Source organism: Stegodyphus dumicola, chromosome X1 (genome assembly GCF_044657685.1).
Source record: "Stegodyphus dumicola isolate Sdum_Otavi_A_Nest chromosome X1, ASM4465768v1".
NCBI lineage: Eukaryota > Metazoa > Arthropoda > Arachnida > Araneae > Eresidae > Stegodyphus > Stegodyphus dumicola.
Genome location: NC_140780.1, coordinates 205,641,857 through 205,660,436, shown reverse-complemented (window position 1 = coordinate 205,660,436; position 18,580 = coordinate 205,641,857). Strand labels below are relative to the sequence as shown.

Sequence of the window (18,580 nt, the reverse complement as noted above, 5' to 3'; positions counted from 1 at the left end):
TTATTTTTTATCTAGGTATGTAATAATTTAATATTTAAACTTAACATTTCCTTTAAAGTTATTTTGATTTTATGTGTTGGTGTTGTAAGCAGCATATAATCACTTCGGAAACCAAAATTCACAACTGGAAGGGGAATAATAGGTCAGATTGTGCCATAAAATAAACTTGTAAATCTTTCATGAGTAGTAAATGAAAATTCTGTGTTATTTATTAGGCATAAAATTAATAAATTAATTCCGCAATAATTTAAGCAATAGATTTGTTTTAAATATAATTTTGTTGCTTGAGTATTCCCACAAAGTCTCTTGTAACATGTAAAGAAAGTAAAAATTACAGCAAATTACTGAAGGATTCCTTTTTTGAATTCGCATGTGGGCGCCGAAAACCTTAGCCCCGGCGCTGATCTTTGGTATTATAAAAGTGTTTGCCCATCAGTGTAAGAAAATTAATCATTTAAAAAATTAATTTATTTGTACTTCTGAACACTAGTTTGTAACAAATATATTTTCCTACCATAAGTTTGAAAAATGAGAAATGTGTGAATGCTTTAAGCAGTTATTTCTAGTACCTTTAAATATTTCTGTTTATTGATTGTAAAATTTGTAACTGTAATTCTTTTGTATTCACCCAGAATTAAATCTATATGTAATGATAAAATTTAGCGGTAACATACATATAATTTTGTTCAAATGGTAACACATATTTTACAACATTTTGTTAATTTTTTGTTCCCACTATTCTGTATTTCAGAAAGAATTGCAAAAATTTAAATTATTTTTGAGTTAATTTTAAATTTTATGCAACAAAAGTAAAAGCTTATTTTTATGATATGAGAATATTGCATATGATTTTCACTTAAGGTAGAATATTTGTTCGATTTATTTATATTTAAAATATTTTTGATTTAAAACAATTTTAAAGGATGAACTTTTTCCAAGTTGTTCATCTAAAGTTTTCAAACTGCAAATTAACTTCTTTTTGATTATATTTTTTGAAATAATAGTCTCTCTTAGAGATGATAGTCCTAAAAGATGATCGTTTTCAGATGATATATTCACTGTTGGCTTTTATTATATAAAGTTGTGAAGTATTTTAAATAATATATAAATGAAGGCTTTATTGATAGGCATTAAAGAACCAAGATTTCAACTGTAACTTAAAAAAAAATATATATTTGATGAACTGTGATAGCTATTCTGATTTGTTTAAAATCTACTTTTCACGCATACTGACATACTTTAATCATATATAAATACTTCAATCATATTGTAGAGACATTAGGTATATTTTTTGGAAGCAGGCAAGATGAAAAATAGCAAACGTTTTCGCTGGGAATCGAACCACGGACCTCTGGAATACCGGCCCAGCGTGCAAAACCACTATACCACGAAGGCATGCTAGGAAAGAGAGAGATATACCTTATAATACATTAAATTAAAATTTAAATTTTTTATGTAGCAGATGATCCTAAGTATCATCACAAATGAATGAAATTTAACAGCGAAGAATATTTTAGCAGATGAATGTAGTTTGAATGTATGTTTGAAAATTGTAAAAATTTGAAGATTTTTAAGATTTTAGTATGTGGTCATTCATAGACGAAATTTTTAAAAAAATAAATTCCGGATTTAAGTAAATTAGAAGTTTGCAAAATAAAGTTTTTTTTGGCTCTGAGTTGAAAATTAGCACGAAATTTTAAATACAAATAACTTCAAATTGGATATTTACAAAATTTTGTATTTATCTGTAATCAGAGGCCTAGATTACAACTAATAAAAAAAATTGCACAAGCCATTACAGGAAAAGTTTCACTTTATGTGCACATTGTGTGAATGCTGTATCTAATATATATATTCTAAGATATGCTTTTAAGACTTGAAAAATGCAATTTAGGGTTTCAATCAGCAGGTCAGATTTGGAAGTACGGAACTGCCTTCCTTTCTGTTACTCATTGTGCCTAATTTCCCACATGTATTTATGTTTTTTGCAAATTTTTGTAAGTTTCGAATGTTGTGCATACTAGGTATTTTTATAGGTTGTTAAATATGCAAAGGACTGGGAATTTTATAAGCTCTGTAAAAACTCCAGTAAGATCTTTAAAAGCTGAAGTTTATACTTAAAAGGGAAGTTCTCCTTTTTGATTTTCATTACTTCACGCAAATTTTATTCCAGAGTTACTTAAAATATATGAATTTTGTTTTTGCATTCCTGTTCAAAATGCAAATATTAAGTCCCTCCCTCCTGGTAAACATTCAGTAAGCGAAAAACTGGAATAGACTTACTGGGAGTCAAAAGAAAGAAAAAGGTATTGTATTCACATTATACAATTTCAAGGTGTGATGTGTCTTAATTTTTATGAAAACTGCTGTCAGAAAGAGTGAAATCTGAAACATGTGGTCAAGTAATAAGTATTTTATTTGCATACTTTATTTTAATGTTTTTGTTTCTATTTCATTTGATAATAATGGAATTTGTATAATTATGATGATGTTTTCTTTTGCAGTGAAACTTTTAGGAGAATATTTATGATCTGATGTAAACTATTAATACAACTATTGTTTTGTAATAATGCAAACTTATACAGTCAAAAGTCTTTAATCCGGACTCGTCGGGACTTCGGCGATTCCGGATTATCGGTTTTTCCGCATTATAGATCATCAATTTAAATCTGGTAAGATGGCATGCAGAAATTATAAAATTAAAAATATGAAACCGTAATTTATGAAAAAAAGAGCAATTATGTTATAAAGGGTATTAAAATTTACAAAAGAAAAAAGCTTAATATTTATTTGTTTACTTTATTAAACATTTCTTTCAACGCGCACATGCGTAAAGCATACATTACGCATAGTCGAAATTAGAAAATTGCAACCAGAAAACTATTTGATGTGTATTCGTGATATTTATAATGACGAGGAATTTGATTTAAATCATATCAAAGATGGAGTACATCGAAATGAAATACTACATTTAGTAAGGAAGTATAAGCCGAATAAAATAAAAACATCTGCCCTGAAGATAACGATAGTGCTGACAGGTCAACTTCCAGCTCATTGCGCGCCGCGACATCCCCCCCCCCTGCGCAGAGCAGCGTGAAATTGATAAACAGATTTCGGAATGGTTAGAGAAACAAAGGATATGCCTTTATCCACTTTTTGCAGGAATTTCACTTTTTGTTTGACGGACATCGAAATATGCTTTCGCTTTGTAGATCCTTTGGCAGCTCCAGAATCGGAAATTCTTTTTGACATAATGGAAAGTTCAAGCTTACTTTTATAAAATTGCTCTAACAATCTGCAAAAAATAATAAGCCGGATCCCATTAATTACTCGTAGAAAATTAAGGAACGCAATCTGCAATATTAACTGAAATAGATAACTTTGGCTTAGCTTACCGTCCGTTATACGTTAAACGCGCATGCGCATGCGTAAACACATATGCGCATGCGTTAAGGTTATGCGCATGCGTAAAGTAATGCACAGAAAGTTTGTAGCTTTGAGGTCTGGATTATAGATCATTCCGGATTATGGACGTCCGGATTAAAGACTTTTGACTGTATAACATTTGTAACATCTGTCATAGGTTCGACTAAACCTAGCTAGCTCATTTACATACAACTTGAGGGTGTTGCATGGATTCCATGAGTGAATTATTATCTGTAGAATTTTTAAAGTGTAAAACAAACAGACACAGAAATAAGATAACTTTAAATTTTTGCTATCGTACTACCTGTGAGGGTTAAAACAAAATATGCAATGCAATTTACCAATCACCTGGATCTATCTTAGCAGAGGCTACAAATGTCATCTAAAACTGTTACAAAGATTCACATTTTCAAACTTACCAAAACAGAATCTACCCCTATGCTATAATATATAGTTTGATCCCAGCATTGTAGTTGCCAAAAGACAACAAAACTTTCTATGGCATTGCCGTTTTTGATAGAAAAGCTAAAACTCACTGATAAAGCTCTCCACAACTCTTTTAACTTTATAGTAAAACTGCTTGCCACTCCAATCTACATACATTCTAGATTGAAAAGACCCTCATGGCAAAATAAGGCAAATAAGAAAAATTGAAATTAAATATTGTTTATTAGTAAAACTTGAACATAAATGTTGCACATTTATTTTAACTTACTGGTTCTATAGTAGCAAAGAATTTAGTTTCAACCTAAATGGGATCCTTTTCAGTCAATTTCCAGAAACGATTATCCTCTTTTTTTCATTCTATGCTTGTTGACCATACCCTAGACTTATTGATTTTAACAGAATTCTGCACTAATAAAAGGCCTCTTAAGAGCAATGCATCTCTGTAAGTGCCTAATCTCTGTAAAACGATAATGAAATTAAAAATTCTAAGTAATTCATAAAATATGCTGGGCAACTGCAGGCTTATGGGTGTTTTAAAAAACAGCTTTAGTTAAACAGTAAAATATTTTAAAAACTATATATACAGTCAAAAGTCGTTAATTCGGACACCCATAATCCGGACCTCAAAAGCTACAAACTTTCTGCGCATGCGTCGCGTTGGCGCATGCGCGTAAGACCTTTACGGCTGCGAATATGCGCGTGCAAAATACGTTTACAAATGCGCGTTTAACGTATAACGGACGGTATAAGTTAAGCTAAAATTATCTAATTCAGTTAATGTTGCAGATTGCGTTGTTCCTTAATCTTCGAATTGGATTCGGCTTATTATTTTTTGCAGACTGTTAGAGCAATTTTATAAAAGTAAGCTTGAACTTTCGATTATGTCAAATAGAATTTCTGATATATATTTACTAATATGTAAAGGATCTACAACGCGAAAGTATGTTTCGAAGTCCATTAAACAAAAAGTGGAATTGCTGCAAAAAATGGATAAAGGCATATCCTTTGTTTATCTAAACTTTAACTTTTCTTTATCTAAACTTTGTCTATCTTTAATGCCGCGGCGCGTAATGAATTGGAACTTGATTTGTCAGCACTATCCTTATCTTCAGCGCAGATGTTTTTATTTTGTTTGGCTTATAATTCCTTACCAAATGTAGTATTTCATCTCGATATGCTCCGTCTTTGATATGATTTAAAATAAGTTCCTCGTCATTATAATCCGCTTCCGATAGCGAAGAAAGTGACACAGAGGTTATTGAAAACGAAAAAATTTCGATTGACAAATTAGTCGGTATTCTCGACACAGCAAAGGACTTGAACAGCGGAACTTTGTAACTGAACAAGAAATTATGTCTGTTTATAGAATTAAAGAGAATGTATTATCACATAAAAAACGAAGCAACTTAAACAACTTACATTGAAAGAAATGTTTAATAAAGTAAACAAATAAATATTAAGCTTTTTTTTTTTTTTTTATTTTGATACCCCTTAGATCATAATTGTTCTTTATTTCATAAATTACGGTTTCATATTTTTAATTTTATAATTTCTGCATGCCATCTTACCAGATTTAAACTGATGATCTATAATCCGGAAAAATCGATAATCCGGAATTGCCGAAGTCCCGACGAGTCCGGATTAACGACTTTTGACTGTATCTCATCTTAGTCATAACACATACATTTCAGTGTTACACTTTATTAGAGCTTAATTTCTAAAATTAGAAGTGCCGGAGCCCTATGGAAGACTGTGAGGAACGAAATTAAAAATAAATAAATAAAATATCTAAAAATTAAAAGAATTAAATATAAATTAACAGAAATGTAAAGAGAAATCTAATAAATTATTATTATTATTAATAATTTTGAATAGTTATACAGAAAAAATATAACGGAATTAAAATTAACGGAAATGTATAGCTTTGAAAATAAAGAGGTAAGAGCTCAAGACTTTCTGATCGCGATGCCCTGTTGATATAATTCTAACCGTCAAGCAAAAATTTCCTGAATACGATTCGGTAACAACGTGAGAATAAACGGAGGACTTCTCTGTACAAGTGACAGCAGTAGATTCCCTGTTTGGTTACATCGTTCAGAAAGTCTATAGGAGCTCTGTAATTGGAATATCGTGGAATGTATATCACTTTTAGTATTTTGAGCAACACAAAATTTTCTCGCTCTCGTAAATTCATTGCAAATACTGGAGAATAAGCCTTTGGCGTATGATGGAGGGCGGGGCTTTTCTTTCCTTAAAAGTCTCAACCTCTGTACAAGTGCTCTGTACTTGAGTGTGAGGAAAGCACAGGCCTGCATTCAGAAGTTAGAATTTATTTTTATGGCATATCCTACTATTAAAAATGTGTCTGCTAAAATTGTGGTTCACATACAAAAAAGAAGTGCCGGAGCGCTTTTATTTAGGCTCTGGCTGACTTGAAAACTGAGAAGTACCCTCGCAATTTAACATCTGATGTAGATGCCTTTTTTATGCATATTCATCATTCGCTGTGTGTAAGATAACCCTGTATTTTTATATACTAGAAGCTCTTCCCCACCAACGCTACTTTTTGTTTCTCATGTAGATTCTGGAAAATTAAATTTTGGAAGATAGCATCTGCTGAGATAATTTCAGGAACTCCTTTAATGACTACTTTCATGGTTTTTTCATGGTCAAATAAATAGGTGTGGTAATTTCTTTTAAGTTTGTCAAACATTGCAGTAATGTTTCTATAATCTTCGGTATTTTTTGTGTATATGAAAATTGAGTTTCCTTTTAGTTGAGATTCATATTCCTCACTACATATTAATTTTAATTCACCGTCTAATTCAAGCCAGTTTAATTTTTCTTTAGTAATTACTATAGGCGGGATTCTGCTTGCTTCTGAGTTTGGGATATTATCAGTAATATTATCAACTAAAACTTCTGATGGAAGGTTACTGAAGCGATTAATGCTGTGAAATTTCTGACTTTTCTGAATTTGCTATGTTTTCTTTAGTTAATTTCGCTATTTTTCTTGGGTGTGTCCAATCTGAGGAATTTTCAGTAGTTTCGGAGCGTTTGCTGGTTTCTGAGATACCTTTCATTAAATTCGGAAAGATTTGCTAAAGTTTTTGCATTTTTCTCGGCTTTTTCTTTTTCCTTTGCAGCGGTTTTTAGCTTTTTAATTTTTGTCTTATGCCTGTACTCAATGTATTCTTCCGTTTCCTCATGCAGAATTTGTTTAAATTTAGGATCATCATCTTTAAATGGTTTGCTGTATCCGTAATTATTTCCGTAAGCTTCAACAGCGTTGTTGTAAATAACTTCTTTTCCGCGCTTCTTAAGATTCCTGTTGATTTCAAGATCGTGATTGTCCGTCATTGTAGTATCCATCGGGCGATTACTATCAGTGGGTTTATCCGGAGGTTCTTTCGTTAACGACATCGTTTTTGAATTTGCAGCAGAAATCCAAAAAAGTTTATACTCACGGAGCGTATCAGGTTGCAACCTTCAAGTACCAAAGCTGCCGTCAGAAAAATGAATGAATCTCCGAATGTCCGAAAAATGAATGCCTTGGAAAGACTTAGACTTAGACTCTATAATTGACCGAGCTATTGCGAGGAGCAATGTTGCCGGTTCCAGAATTAAAGCCCAAGGGCACTTGACATAAATAAATCCGGACGTGGAGAAAATCTCAGATGAGAAAACGGAGATAAGGGGAAGAAGAGAAGAACCAAAAGGAGCAACCAATCGGACAAGTTCGCAAAACGTGACGAGCGATCATAGCTTTAAAGGAGGACCCAAGACAATGGAAAACAATGACAACAATACGAGAAGATACACCACAGCAATAGTTCCAATGACAAATTCAAATACAATTAAACAACATCAATCAGTAGTGCTAAATACAACACAATACAAAACAACTATACAACACAATTTAAATACAACTATTCAACGAAGCTACAGAAGAACTTCAATCAAAATCAGATGCATTGGAAGTATAAACAGCTAACAATTGAGGATCTAAGTGAAAAAGTTGTCATCTCCTCCCATGAAGGTGTGAGCTGCAAGTGGTCTGACGCTTCTGTGTTCGAAGAGAATTTCATAATTAAAGACTTGGGAGTAATTAACAAAGTCACATTGCACAGATTTGTTGAAGAATTTTTCATTGGATCTTCTGATGTAATCTGGAATCGTCTCAAGTTTTAAGTCTCTGTCTAAAAGATTATTGCGGATAAGATAGTGTGAATCAGTAGTAATGCGCAGAAATTTGTTTTGCACTAATTGTAATTGATGCAGTTGAGTTTGAGTGACCGTGTTCCAAGCAGGAACAGCATAACAAAGTATCGGTCGAATGCAAGTGGTATATATATGTTTTTTGGTACGCAAGCTAAGATTTGAATATTTTCCAATGACCGGGAGAAATCTGCATATTATGCCCATGGTTTTGCTCTTGACACTATTAATGTGATTAGACCATGTGAGCCTTTGGTTCAAAATAATTCCTAAATATTTGGCCTTTGTGACCAGAGGAACAGCTTCCTGAAAAAGGTCTTTAAAAGCAATATTTTTCTTAGTTTTGCTAAGAATTAAAAGTTGTGACTTGCTAGCATTGATTTTTACGCGCCAATTTGTGCACCAGTCTTCTACGGCATAGAGGTAATTTTGCATTTTATCTATTGCATGATTAGCTTGGATGGATTTAATTGCAATCGCCGTATCGTCGGCATAACATGCTAACAGAGCCTTGGAAAGACTGACTGACTGACTGGCAGGTTATTGCCGCCAATGCAGTCCTGTGAACTGCGTATCCGGCTCTATCAAACTAGCTCCAATGGCGACATCACGATAAGTCAATCGTTACGTACATACAGTAAATAGGAGGTGGCAAAGGGGGGACCGGCATCATTCGGTCAGGAGAGCTAAGCATTATGGACAGAGTTGGAGATGTTGTCATATAATACAAACAAACTATTTTCAAATATATACAAAATTATCAAGTGGGGAAGTTTGAGTTACAGACGTGGGCCGCGAATGGACGTAGGTCTATATCCTCCATTAATATGGCATAGTTGAAAGTCAGAAAAATATTCATGTGATCACACTTAAGTGCCTTATCATAAAAGTACCTATTAAGTTTGCGTATGTGCTCCTCAAGTGTATCCAGACTTAAGTCATGGTGAAGAGTTAAGTTACTGACATACATATGCGCGTTAGTAATAGTACGAAGCACTCTATTCTGTATTAGTTGCAGCCTTTTAATATCATTTTTACGTATCGTCGACCAAGCAGGCGATGTATATGTGATGACTGGCCTAATAGTAGTGAGGTAAATTAAACGCTTTCTTCTTAGGTCAAGACTTGAAAATTTCCCTAGAAGGGGCTTTAAGCTATTAATAACACGGAACGCCTTTTTGCGAACATGTGTGATGTGGTCCTTCCAGGTAAGCTGTTCATTAAAGACTATACCAAGATAGGTGGCATTTCGAACTTTTGGGACAACTTCATTAAATAATGTAATATTCTCCTGCACAGGCGTCCTGGTGTGTTTTCGTCGCACTATGAGCAAGTTAGATTTTTGGGCGTTTATAGATATTCTCCAATTTGCGCACCAGTTCTCAATACTAGGCATGATGTTCTGCAGCTTACGAATAGCAAAATTTGCATTTGCGGACTTAACGGCCAAGGCCGTGTCGTCCGCGTAACATCCCAGGAAGAAATTATTATATAGCTGCGACCTAGGAAAATCTGCTACATACAAAAGATACAAAATGGGACCTAAAATGGATCCTTGAGGGACCCCAGCATTTATTGGCCTGACGCTGGAGTGATCTTTTCCAATAGCCACCGTAAAAGTTCTATCTTGGATGACAGACGCAATTAGCTGAATTAGCTCTCTCTATATATTATAATGTATTAATTTGAAGATAAGTCCCTCATGCCAGACGCGGTCGAAAGCTTTCGCCACGTCTAGCATGAGGATTGCCACGTTCTGTTTCTTATGAAGTGCGTCTCCGCAAAACTCTGTAAGTCTTACTAACTGCTTTGTGGTGGATAACTTGCTTCGAAACCCGAACTGCTCCGGGGGAAGGACGTTCAGATAAGGCTTTAATCTGTTAAATATAACTCTTTCGTAAATCTTTCCAAAGCCTGGAAGCAAACTGATAGGCCTGTATCCATCAGGTTTTGTTTTATCTTTGCCGGGCTTTGGAAGAAGTATGGCCTTCGCATGCTTCCATTTAACGGGAAAGTAATTTAACTTTAAACTTGCATTTATGATGCTAGTAAATATCGTGATGCAGTTGACAGGCAGATTTCTAATAGCCGTGTTACTAATCATGTCATAGCCAGGTGCCTTTCGTCTCTTTAATTTCTTAATAATATCCTGGACCTCAGAGGGCGATGAAAATTTTGGGAGATTTCTGACTGTCGGCGCGTTTAGCCAGTCGCGTAAATAATCGCAAACTTCGTAGGTAAAATCAATATTACGTGGGATGCGGTTTGGCATAAATTGCTGTTCAAGGTGCTCCGCCAGTACGTGTGCTTTTGCGTTGTTAGTAATGGCAATATTGTTGTCAGTATAAATCGGCCTGTTGCAAGTAGCAGTACCTTTAATGTTTTTAATAAACTTCCATAGCGAACCGTCCTCTGGGTTTAAATTCAGGATCCTTTCTTCTCAAACCTCATTTCTATGCTCAGCAATTTTCTTTTTAATGAGCTTGTTTAATTGATTTAACTCTCTCTTAACCAGAGGACTCCAAGTCAAATTCCATCTTTTCCTTAGTCGGTTTCTATCTTTAATTAAGTCCCTAATGCTCTTCGGCAGTCTACCGGCAAATTCCTCCTTATTAACCTGACGAGAGGCGTTATTGACTGCAATGTTTATGCTGTCTGTCAAATTATCAATGGCTGCATCTATATCATTTCTGGTTCTTAGACTTCCAATATTCGGAGGGTTCACCTGTCTTTGAAAAGGTTCCAATCAGTAAGATTAATTTTCTCGCAGCTTCTTTTTTTGGTCGTACCAAGTGTAACGAGGACCGGCAAATGATCAGAAGTCAGCTCATGTACAACTTCAGTGAACATCGGAATTGAGGTGTTAGTAAGTAGCAAGTCGAGGATATCTGCCTGATGAGTATTATCAGGACGATATGTAAATTCTGCAGGCGCTTCTAGTGTAATTGGGTAATTGTTCAAAAAGTCATACAGGGTTTTCCCGTTTTTATTTGTAGAACGACAACCCCATTCTCTGTGCTTAGCATTGAGATCGCCTGCTAAGATAAACTGGTTCTGTTCAGGACAAATATTCTTAAAAATATCTTCGTTGAATTTCACTTGAGGAGGATTGTAGAAGGCACTAAAACAGATAGTACCCAGAAAGGGTAATAAAACCGAAACTGTAACTAACTCGTGAGAGTTGTTTCTATCCTCGGCAATTAAGCAAGACTGAAGGGAGTTTCGAAAGTACACCGCAACCCCCCCCCCTCTGTGACTCAGCCTGTCGCAACGATATGTACGAAAATTGTTGATCCTTATGCTACTACAAGGAGTAGCATAGGTCTCCGTAATCAGGGCGATGTCAACTTCATGATCAAATAGAAAATTTTCAAACTCCATTAATTTATTTTGAATGCTGTGCGCATTCCAATACACTAATCTGATGGGAGCCTTAGTAATGGTGTTATTGGCCATTACGTTCACCGGATTTGGGAGTTTCATCAATTAAATTTTTGGCGTGTTGTAATTGTTTTGAAAGTAAGAAGCCGGAGCTTTTAATGACACTTACTAATTCCACTAAATCCTCGAAAACCTTTTTTGCTTCTTTGATAGTGTCCGTGTAGAGGCCAGCGGATAAAGCCTGCGCAGATGTTTTATTTTCGACTACACGGCTTGGGAAGGTCTTAACCTTGTCTTGTTTCTTCTTAGGGAACTTTACACCCCCCTGAAGTTCGAAGTGTGTTCTAATTGACATCTCGCGCACTTCGGGGTTTCTCCTTACTTTTATTTGGACATTCATAAGAATATGTTCTTCCGCGCATCTCACACACTTGGGGGTAAAGTAGAAACCGGCCTGGGTGTGGTGGAACCCCTGGCAACGGTAACATTGCAGGGGCCCAGACCGACCGCGGTAATCCTCAATTTTGGTACCAAGTCCACATAAATTAGTGATATTATAAATTTCTTTCGATTCGTCTTTTTTGGGAAGTGTAATTAAGAATAATGGTAACTTTATAACGTCACCGTTACGCATACGGGTCATCTGCTTAATAGATTTAACAGTAAAGTTTTGAGCTTCGAGTGCGTCTTGTATGTCATTGATTTCAGTATCAATTAGTAAACCCCGGACTACAACCTTTAAGTCTCTATCCTGAGGGAGTATAAATGAGTGGTGTTCAATATTGGCTGCACGAAGTAGTCTAACAATGACTTTGTAGTCATTAGCATCCTTTGCAAAAATTTTAATACCTTTAGGGGTATTTTTACTCATGACATCTATGTTTCTCTCAATGAATGTGTTTCTTAAATTTTGAAAAATTTTATTACTAACTCTGATGGTAATGGTCGGAACTCTACTTTTCTTAACAAATTCCGCTTCAAGGTCATCATTTTGCGTGGTAGTGTCTATTTTTGAAGTGCTAATCTGCTCATTAGCAGCAGAGGAAGTATCCATTATTTCGTTATCAGCTGTATTTGCATTTTCTACATTCTCTTCAATATCAGAATTTTTAGCGTTATTCATTTTATCCTCATCATTATTGTTCACCTTAGAAGGAGATTTAGTCATATTTTTATTTTTACCCGTACTCTCTGTGTTGCTTTTAGCGGGTGCAATATCGGGTTTAGTTAAGGGAGGTAAGTTACTTATAACAAGTGCTTTGTGCTCTTGTTTTGATTTCATCACCGTCGCCTTAACAGTACGACTACGTACAGTTTGATCGCCTCGCCTTTTCCTGTAAAATTCCTCATCGGAGCTTACATCCTGATTAATGTTATTTCATGATCCAAATTAACCGCAGAGTTTTCATTCAACTTTATAGGGCTACGAGAACGATCGTTGTCACTGTGTGTAGCATTCCTGTCATCTTTATGTGCATCAGTGTTATGTCTAGTAACGCCACGTGTGTCACTATCTGATCCTGCAACGTAATTTTCAATACATGCTAGCATTTGTTGATAAAATTTATAATCGCCCTCCTTATCACTCGCTAGTGCACCAGCACCTTGGAAAGACAAAGCATAGCCGCTTTATATTCTCAAACATCAGCCGCGCACGCGCAGTGGTTTTGTTTCTAGACGAGGCAATTGTTATAAATGGAGGGTGATCATAATGGGTCTCTTTGGTGTATAGGATTTATGTACACATAAAATGGTTCTGTATAATTTCATGTCTGTTGCTTTGTTTTATTGCGTAACTTGAAAATTTTAATTTGTAGTTATTTTCATTTTTAATTTATATGCTCAACTAAATTTTGGAATTAATAGAGATAGATTCTGTGAGCAATCTCGTCAGAGGTTGCTAAACAGAAACAATAAGGAAATTAATAAAGAGGGTTGTCAACCCAAAATGGTGCGAAACTAAGCAATTAGACTCATATAATCCTGTCATCACTTTCTATGCTTTGTGTTTTATATGACATGTAAATGCAACCTCGCTCTCAAAGAACATGGATATTTCAATTGGAAGGAAAATGCTCGAGGTAAGGACTTAAAATAAAGAAAGAAGCAACATTAGCCTGCTTTAAAGCAAAGTTTTTGATTATGAAGAAAAAAAACGTGTCTGGTTGCATTTGAAATTGATAGTTTTATTAAAAATCTATGCCAATCTAGGTTACATTTTCTTATTTATGCTTAGTAGTTATACATGCGTAGTTGCTTAATGAACCGAAATTCTTATTTCTGTGTCCTCTGAATGTCATAAAGTGCAAGTAGTTTGTGTTATGCATTATCTACGTTGAAATTTTAACTGTATATAAGTGATGCTGTGCAAGTACGTAGGACTGCGGTTTTGGAAATTTTGCAATTTAATCCTTGAATAATACCTTTGAAATGGCAATAAACTGTTACAACCTGTGCTTTGTGCTTCTGGAAATTTTTAACTTTGGGAAGAGTAGAATCGTACGAGTATGGTTCAGGTATGATCGTAAATTTTGATAACCCCCAAATCTGTAGTTAGCCTACATGTTTAAAATTTGATTAGACTTCTCTATTTACGCTTCTTTCACACTTTTGTTCCATGGTATGGAAAAGCATATGTTAAAGAACTTTTTAGAGCATTTGTGCAACTGATGCAGTAGACAAATGCAAGAGAGATGGGAAGAACCGTTTTTGCTAGTAATATCGTAGTAACTGTTCACATTCTCAAGGCATGAAAATCACCTGTTCCCTTTGGTATCACTAGTATATCACTTTTAAAGCTGCATCTGTTTAATTGTTAATGAGCTGCTATACAGCTTTATGGAGTTACTGTGGAACTGTGTTAGAAAGTATTGTGTAACTAAATTCATCATATTTCCAAAAGGTGGTAACTGATACTTTTCCGACTGACTTCTGCTTTTTGATTTATATATATATATATATATATATATATATATATATATATATATATATATATATATATATATATATATAGCTGGTTAAGTTTTTCCTTACTGGAATGTTTGCTCTATCGGTAGTCCACTGCCTTTAATCCTTATAATACTGTCTATTATTGTAAGGAATGCTTATAGTCACTCATACATCTATCGATATTGTAAAAAGCATCATTTAATTTCTTAATCAAAGTTTAGTATAAAATATTCTTATTAATGAACCTAATTCATAAAAATATGTTCAGAAATAGAGAAAGGAAAATACGAAATATGTAGAAAAGATTTTAAAGTCTAATGTTGTAGAGACATTAGGATTTATTTGAAAGCAAGGGAGATGAAAAATGAGCAATGCCCTCGCCGGGACTCGTACCACGAACCTCTCGAATAGTCGAGCGTGCTGACCACTACACCACGAAGGCATGCTAAGAAGGCGGGAGAAATACCTTATATTCTCCCCCTTTTAATGGGTGACTGGGGATTAGGGGACAGAATCGCCAAATCCTGGTGGTGAAAAATCATCATTCATCACCTTTTAGTTCAGGTGCCACTGTCGAGACGTTAGGATTTATTTGGAAGCAAGAGAGATGAAAAAATAAGCATTGCCCTCGCCGGGACTCGAAGCACGGACCTCTCGAATACGCGTCGAGTGTGCTGACCACTACATCATGAAGTCATGCTAAAAAGGCGGGAGAAATACCTTATAATGTAATTTAATCTTACAAGCGCTTTATCATAAGTAAATTAGCTTCAATTAAAAATGTTTTTATTGTCAATTTAAGAGTTCCTGTATAATCTATGTCGTTGTGTTTCATTGCTCTATGCACGTTAATTGAAACATCAAGGTATACGAAAAGTATTCAAAGATCCGCAAACAAGGGTATTATAAATAAAAGTAGTATTTAAGTTTTAAACATTTCATTTTAAATTTTCTAAGCCTTTACTTTTTTTAGTTATGCATTGATTCATATTGTTGATTGAATAACATGAATTCAAATATTTAGAATGGAAACTTTTTACTGAATCACTACTGTTGTATGTGTGTATGTGTCACCTGTCCCCTGTACTGTGCATTTTTATTTGAGACAGTACTCATTGAAAGTCTGTATCTTCTTGACGCATTTTGGTTTTCAGAATATTTATTCTTTATGTAATTGAATAATAATAAAATATTCTGGTTAGTTGCAGAAGTTATTCAGCACTCTGCTGTTGGAAAGCAGTTAGTTCAAAGTGGGCATTAATTCTTTTAAACTTTAAATGAATGGATATTATTGAATAGTGTGCAGGGAATCCAGATTTTTGATGATTGAAGTTAACTTACGTAGTTCTGTAAAGTTGGCTTTATTTCCTTTTTTATACTATAAGGCATTTCTCCTGCCTTCTTAGCATGCCTTCGTGGTGTAGTGGTCAGCACGCTGGGCGCGTATTCGAGAGGCCCGTCGTTCGAGTCCCGGCGAGGGCAATGCTGATTTTTCGCATCTCCTGCTTCGATATAGCCTAATGTCTCTACACTGGCGCCCGAACTAAAATAGGTTGTGGATGATGAGTCTTCACAACCAGGATTTCACCAGGCCTTCTTAGCATGTCTTCGTGGTGTAGTGTTCAGCACACTGGATGCGTATTCGAGAGGCCCGTAGTTCGATTCCCGGCGAGGGAAATTTTCACATCTCCTGCTTCGAAATAACCTAATATCTCTACAATACTTATAAATCATTACCAAGAAATGGCGTGATCTATGAATTAATTTACTTAAAATAATAATGAAATAATTATAGTCTTATATAGTTGTATAATGTGAAATGATTTCAAAATTTGGGAAACGTCGTATTCCTCTTGGAAAATTTATATCTGACTGCAATATTTCTTGAACTGAGAAAAAAGAAATTTTCAAATATATTTGATTTATATAGAAATTTCTGAATATTTTGGTAAACCAAGTAGTAGAATCTGGTATGCTTTTTCTTTCAAATTTCTAACTTTTTATATTGCAGATATTTCAAAATACTAAATCAGACTTTTGTTCAAAATAAAGTGATATATTTTGTATTATTTAAACATCAAGTATAAATGTTTAAACATAAATTGCAAAGAATAGTTTTTGTAAATGACCAGTTAAGTTATAATGTTTGTACTAAACTATTATATGCTAATCTAATGCAAAATGTTTTCCCCTTCTAGATAAAATTTGTTTATCTTGTTATGTTGCTTGTGGAAGTATAACAATTTATAGTTTACCCTCATTGAAGCCCGTTTGTACTGAAGACTTCCTTCCATTGGTTGATATGAGGTAAAGTCTGAGCTGATATCCTTTGTTCTTTTGTGTGAATTGACTGTGCATTATTTTCAAGTGAGACTTTTTTTTTTTTTTTCCAGTTTATTTCCAGTGTATCTGTTGAAAAATATTTGTGAAATCACATTAGAGACTTAAAAAATTCTTTTTTATTTATAATGGCTGCATATAAAGTTCAGTGCAATAAATTGTTTCAGCACTTTTTGTCACATTTAGGAATTTGTTGTAATTTTAATTTAGTTGCTGTTACACAGCATAACAAAACCGACACATTGGTCAAAATTTTGTATTTGTGTAAGATATTCTGATTCCGAAAATAATATAATTATTTCGTTCTGCTTACAGTATTTATGTTGTCTGCAATAACAATATTTCTTTGCATTTAGTTTTCCTGGGGGAAAAAATGAAAAAGTTTCTTAGCATTTTAAATCTTTAGTGATTGTTAAGAAATGTGTCTGCTTTGAATATGAGTGGTGATGAGAATTAAATACCTTCTGTAGTAAGGTATAATTTAGGTTAAAATAACACGCCGAATAACGATTATTTTAAAGTCTAACAACAAAAAATCAGGGCATTATTTGCAAATTTTTCAGAAAAAAAGTAAATTTAAAGATCTTTTTTTCCGCAGACTAGTTTTGATGGCTTAACTACCGAAATAGCTGTCTCAGCTGCCAAAGTGCAAATGAATGAGGTAAGATATGATGATAAGAATAGCTAGACAGGAGTTAAGCTACGGGCCCCATCTATTGATGAAACAAGAAAACTAAAACATAATTTTCTTAAAGGCTGAAGGTAAGATGGATTGGAATTAGGTTCCTTAACTAATGCCTCTAGAAAATCTAATTCACCATTTGAAGATGATTTTTGAATAATCACACTTTTGAATAATCAAACTTTTTCTTTCTTATTTTGGCCTATAGCCAAAATAAGAAAGAAAAAGTTTGAAAAAGTGTGATTTTCGGGCCAACAGTGCTGGGCAACCGAGGACTTCTGTGTTTCTTTTTTCTTAACATATGCCTCATGTTCTTTAACACAAAATTTTAAAGCTGTCTTTGACCAATGTAAATTAAACCACATTGGCAAGGAATCTTGTAAATACCCCAGGAATTCATATCCAGAATGGGGTTCCTTCAGTATGGAACTCGGAATTTTATTGATAGGAGAATAAATTACCCAAAAGTTAAATTTCTGTAAATAAGTGCAATTTTATAGCTAATTGATGGAAAGAAAGGAATAGCAAAAGAATTCTCATAATCTCCTAAAAAACAAGAGTGGCCCTTTAGATGAGAATTTTTTAACTGCTTGGTTAATAATATTGGGGGGGGGAATTTGCAAATGTAACACTGATTTTCTTCAAACACTGATATTCTTGAAATGTTGTTTGACTTCTAAAATAAGCTAGGTATATTTTGCCTATTGTAGAAAGTGTACATAGTATAGAAAGGTTCATTAGATTATCCTGCAGTTGTTGTATAAAATTATATTCATGAAATAATGCCATTCTGTGATGAACTGCAGGGATGAAGAGTACCTATTCTGATAGAGTTCATGGACCCCTTTTGTGTGGTGTATATTTTGTGAAATCCTTAACCATCATCTTGTATATGATGAAGTAAAAGAGTAAATTTAAAGATCTTTTTTTCCGCAGACTTGTATGATATTTTTATTGTATCTTTCACGATGAAGTTAAATAACATTGTGTTTTAAAAATATCTCATAAACTTTTTACTGGCTAGTTAAGCTACTTGCGCCATCTGTTGATGAAACACGAAAACTAAAACATAAATTCCTTAACCCATTAAAGGCCAAAACTACAAGGAATGTTTCTTTTCTCATGAAAATAATAACA

At 34.2% G+C, this 18,580-nt stretch overlaps 1 protein-coding gene across 3 annotated transcripts in view; it reads left to right on the top strand.

The window, feature by feature from the left end:
- The window catches only part of Tomosyn (syntaxin-binding protein tomosyn), a 275,347-nt gene that overhangs the window by 187,015 nt on the left and 69,752 nt on the right, over window positions 1–18,580 (top strand). For all 3 annotated transcript variants that reach the window (XR_015038723.1, XM_085808289.1, XM_085808288.1), the window contains exon 25: window positions 16,620–16,728. Coding sequence is in view for 2 of the 3 variants with exons in the window: in XM_085808289.1 (XP_085664415.1) it covers window positions 16,620–16,728 (109 nt within the window). In the remaining variant the exon portion in view is untranslated. The remainder of the gene's footprint in view (window positions 1–16,619; window positions 16,729–18,580) is intronic.